This window comes from Rhinolophus hipposideros, assembly GCF_964194185.1.
Source record: "Rhinolophus hipposideros genome assembly, chromosome: 4".
Lineage (NCBI taxonomy): Eukaryota > Metazoa > Chordata > Mammalia > Chiroptera > Rhinolophidae > Rhinolophus > Rhinolophus hipposideros.
The window spans coordinates 71,993,709-71,998,831 of NC_138050.1; the positions used below are offsets into that span (position 1 = coordinate 71,993,709).

The 5,123-nt window shown below is 36.6% G+C and overlaps 1 protein-coding gene across 1 annotated transcript; it reads right to left on the reverse strand.

Annotated features, from left to right (window-relative positions):
- Positions 1–1,040: 1,040 nt before the first annotated feature.
- Positions 1,041–3,754, reverse strand: LOC308496987 (double-strand break repair protein MRE11-like; the record flags this gene model as incomplete). Its single annotated transcript, XM_081046885.1, has 1 exon — positions 1,041–3,754. One exon carries the CDS (start codon positions 3,752–3,754, stop codon positions 1,628–1,630), a length of 2,127 nt encoding a protein of 708 aa, XP_080903011.1. The 3' UTR covers positions 1,041–1,627.
- Positions 3,755–5,123: the final 1,369 nt, after the last annotated feature.

Here is a 5,123-nt window from a genome sequence, read left to right on the forward strand (position 1 = left end):
TGAAGCTTGCAGCATCAGGAGATGCCCTAACTTCCAGCAACAGCAACGGCAACAGCAGCTGCATTCTTGGGAACTAGCAAACAGCAGTGGGAGACGCCTCAGCTTTCCCAGCTGCAGTCCTGTTAAGGTTTTGATTCGTGACCTTTTCACTGTTGTTTTTCCTACAGTTTGGTGAGCTTTTGCCATCTACTGTAATAATTGCTATCCTATAGAGTTTATTACTGCTTTTGGGTACTCCTTATTGATGTTGTTTGTGTACTTAGCCAAGTGATTTTTGATCGTAAACATATGTTGAGAACTCTTAAACTTATATGTATATATACTCCTTTGACATGACATTGTTATCAATATAATGTAGTTTAGTCTTAACCACCTTTACTTTCTGTCATTAGCACATTCTCTTAAGTGCCTTTGTCTTTTGCTATTACATGTTGCTGATTAAATTGATTAGATACTGCTAAATAAATTAATTAGCCCTTCTCTAGCATGCACCTTCTCTTTCTTTTGCCCACTCTTCCTTACAACATTTGATATTCAAAATATTCCAATTGTCACAATACATAATGCAATGTTGAAACAGCCTTTTTCAATTTCTGGATAACATCAGTAACTTCATATTTTATTAAATACATATCAGAGTGATATAGAGACACTACTTTTCAATCACTCATTAATAAAAATAAATTTCAGGGTTTGAATATAATGGCACACAAGATCAAAAAATGACAAGAATGCCACAGAAATATCTTGAATAAAGAATGTAGTGGGAAGTACAGAATTTTGAATTAAGGTTAAATTATGTGTTAGAAATCATGGCAAACATAAAATTCCTCAAATACACAGCCATTGCAAATGAAACCAAATAATTAGTGGTGAATTCCTAGAAAATAATGCTGAAAGAATTTTATTTATTTTTTTATTTTATTTTTTTTTTCTGACAGTTTGTTCTATTTTTTAATACAAACTTATATCTAATTATTCAAAGGATGAGGTACACCTTAATCATTCAAAGTCGCTGTGGCTAATGCTATCACAAGCATTAGAAGAGAACACACACTCAGTAACAATAGTGCGTTTAGGCACAGTTTCCCATAGATTGTTTCACCTTCATGAAATCAAGAATCTCTAGAAATTATTAAAATTATAAGAGGTTAAATTTCACAAGCTCTTTTTCTCAACTTTGGCTAAATGTAACCACATTAAAATGCCAACATAGTCTTTGATTGCAAAGCAGAAACGTGTAATGGTATATTTATTCTAATTCTTTCATAACAAGAATGATATTCAAGCACAGCTCTGACTAAGACATACCCTAATATATGTCAGGAAAATAAATTTTATACAACATCCCCAGGTAAAGTTAACAACCAGGTAAAAAAATAAGGAAAGCCAATGCTATTTTACATGTCCTTGAGCTGGGAAGTTTTTCAAGTAATGGTGTCATGTTCAGGAAATTATACTCAAACAGAGAAATTCTTACACATTAGTTTCTGTGTTAAGTAAGTCAGTCTCTTTCAAATTCTTCAGTTAACAACAATACTTTAAAAATCTTCAACTGTAAATTCTTAGCTTATAACATTTTGACTTTTCCTGAAATCTTGAAAATTTTAAAGTGCCATTAAATATATTATCTTCTGTTTCTTCTTAAAGAACTAGTGTTCATAAAAGGATCATCATCGTCGTCCTCATCTGATTCAAAATTGACCCCTTTAGCTATTTGGCTCTGGGACATGGATTTGCTCGATAACGATGTGTTCAACCACCTTTGATCTGTTTTTGAAGTGGTAGGAAAAAGGTCTTCTTCCATATCTGACTCATCTACCTCAATCACCTCTGAATAATTCTTCGTAGCAACATTTTGGGAGGGCTGCTGTCTTGCAGATTTAAAGGCCTCTGTAATAGACATATTTCTAAATGTTGACGTAGTGGCCTTTGAACTTCTGCTTCGAGTAGATATCTCCAGACCAGTGCCTCTTCCCCGCTGAGACCCTCCTCTGGATACTACATTCTGCCCTCTTCCTCCTCTTCGGCCTCTTCCTCGGCCTCTTCCTTTAGTGGCTGGTGCCGCAACACTATCATCAGAATCATCAGCCATCTGTTCTGTCAAATCTCTACTCATAAAGTCATCGGCACTAAAGGCGGAAGAAGAGTCCTCTGCCTGTGATCTGAGGGCTTTGGCTCTGGTCATGGCCTCTCGAACTTCATCATCTTCTTCATTAGCATTTTTTTGTCTGCTTTCTCTGAAACGACGTACCTCTTCATCGATTTTATCTTCTAGGGCATCAATATGACGTTCTTTAAGAAATTGCTGTGTTTTTTCCAACTGATATTTCACTAATTCCTCTATGGCATCTTTCTCTTCTTTGTCCACAAATTCTTGTACTGCTTCACCCATTCCCCTCTCTGTTAGAAGTGAAAGTTGCACATTCTTCTCTGCAGTTTGAAAATACTGTTTTACAAGGTCTTCTACCCTTAGAGTTAGTCCTTCTGAAGGTTTTGTAATGAATTTCCCAAAGTTGATCTCTTCTCCCGTGTTTTCCTTTTGTTTTCTACGCCTGAAAAAATGGATGACATCTTTTGGATTGGCTATTCGATCCACAAATTTCTGGCTAAAGCGCAGAACACTGAAAGGTTCAAAACCTCCACTATAGTCCACTCGCAGTCGTATAAGGGGCTTGTCTGGCTGTTGAGGATTTCCCAGACGTTCCCGTTCAGCATTTTCAAGCATTTCTTCAATCTTCTCTAAACAGAAGTTTTGTACGGCTTGGGTTACTTTAGGATTATCTGGGTTAAAAATGTCTGGATGATCAGCCAGAATAACATCCTCCATAAAAAACTGCCGCACCGTGTGAAGAGGAATTTTCTGCATATTCATCTTCCTTCCTTTAATACGCAGCAAACCAACATGTTTCTTTACAGCTTCTCCTGGGGAAAGAGAAGTAACCACTGAACTTCCAGGTTGTGATATGTAAAAGAGTTGTCGTTCATTTTTAGTTGGAGCTATTTTACACTCATGTTCATGGCCCCAGATAATAAGATCAATGAAGTCATCCAAAAATTGTTCTGGAATGAAGTTAGTATTTCCATGTTTACTCCTGTTCTGATGAATCACAAATAAGTTAAACCAAGAGTTCTCATCTTCTTTTGGTCTCAACATGGTTACTTTTTTATTGAGGAACATTCGGTACAGTCTTTCATCTGGAATGGATCCTAAACCATATAGAGCAATTTTTGTGCTTCCTTTTTGAAGTAAAACCAGACTAATGTCTATATTCTCCACAGACATTGAACGTCCAAAGTGATATACGAATCCAGCACAACTTAAGATATCCAAGGCGCAAAGCGCATCTGCCCCTGTGGGATCATCATGATTGCCATGAATACTGAACACTGGAATGGAAATGTTGAGATTGGTATCTTGGTAGTTCACCCATGGAAACTTACTAAAACCAAAGTTGACTGACTGATCGCTGATAATTTCAAACTGTACAGGACGATCACCCATGCAATATTTTCTTAATAACTCAAGGCTGGTATGTAGTGTTTTTCTTGAAGGCTTATTTTCATGAAAGAGGTCACCACCTAACAAAATAAAGTCCACTTCATTTTGCTGGGCAAGTCTTAAAATTTCATCAAGTGTGGCAAATGTGTCGTTTCCTCTGACTGCATCTTTCTCCATAAATCCCAAATGAATGTCCGTTGCCACTAAGATTTTAAATGTATTTTCATCATCAAGGGCATCTGAACGGCTCATTTCTATGATCGGTCCAGCTCCAGAATTTTATTTTATTTTTTTATCACACCCATGTATGTGGTATGAATTAAACAGTCTTTAAAAAAGTAAAAAGTAAATTCTTAAATCTTGGCTGTAAAAAATGGGAATTTTTTTAGTTCCTGGGTAAGAATAATAATGGTTTGCTATGAGACAGGTATTATAGTATGTTTTTGAAATTATTTCAATAATTATAAATGATAATGTGTTGGAAATTGAGGTCCAGATAACTTAAGTATAACAGAAAGTAATACAGCTAGTAAATGACAATAGGATTTGAACCCAAAAATCTGACTCTAGACACTGTGTTACTAGTCACTGCTCATGAAATGGCAGCTATCTTTACAAATCATTCTTGTGTAAACTCCATGGGAAAGAGAATTAAGGTCTGCAAAATATGTTCACAATAATCCCTAAAACCTGTGAATATTTACCTTACCTGGCCAGAGAGACATTGCAGATGTGATTCATAAATAAGTAAGGATATCGAGATGGGAAGATTATTCTGAACTATGTGGGTGGGTATAATGTATTCACAGGGTCCTTATGAAAGGGAAGCAGGAGTGTGAGAGACAGAGATGGAAATGTAACAACTGAAACTAAATTGATAAGGTTATCCAGGTGGCCCAAACTAGCACAAGCACAGAGAACTTTCTCCTGCTGGGGGCAGAAGAGATACAGTCAAAGTGGAAGTAGGAGAGATTCCAAGTAAAAAGAGACACTTGCAAAGACCAGAAAGAGGCATCCGGGAGCAGAAAGTGTACCCCAAGCTGACAGCCAGCAAGATAATTGGGACCTTAGTAATACTCTTTCAAAGAACTGGATTTTGCCAACAACCTGAGTTAATTTGAAATCACTCTTTTCAGAGCCTCCTGATAAGAGCCCAGTAGGCTGATGTAGACACTTTGAGTCTTCATCATTGTGTGACATTGAGAAGAAACCAACACAGCCAATGAGCCAGCGAGGACTTCTGACTTACAGAATTGGGAGGTAATAAACATGTCTTGTTTTAGGCCTCTGACTATGTGTTAATTTGTTACACAGCAGTAGCAAACTATACAGGATAGTTATAGAAAGGAATAGGGTCCTTATCACAAAAGAATGGCATGTTAAAACTGGAGAAGGGTGGTGTGGGTGGGCAAAAAGTGTGTATGTGTGTGTACATGTGTACATACATGTATACAAGTAAGATGCAAATAAGTGGTCACTACTGGGGAGTTCAATCAGAATATTTAAAAAAATAATACAGGGAGTAAAATTAATAGTGCTCAAAAGTTTGGGTAATGACAATATTATGGCAATTATTAAACTGATTTTTGATAAATAATGATCCTGAAAGATAGGATGCTGC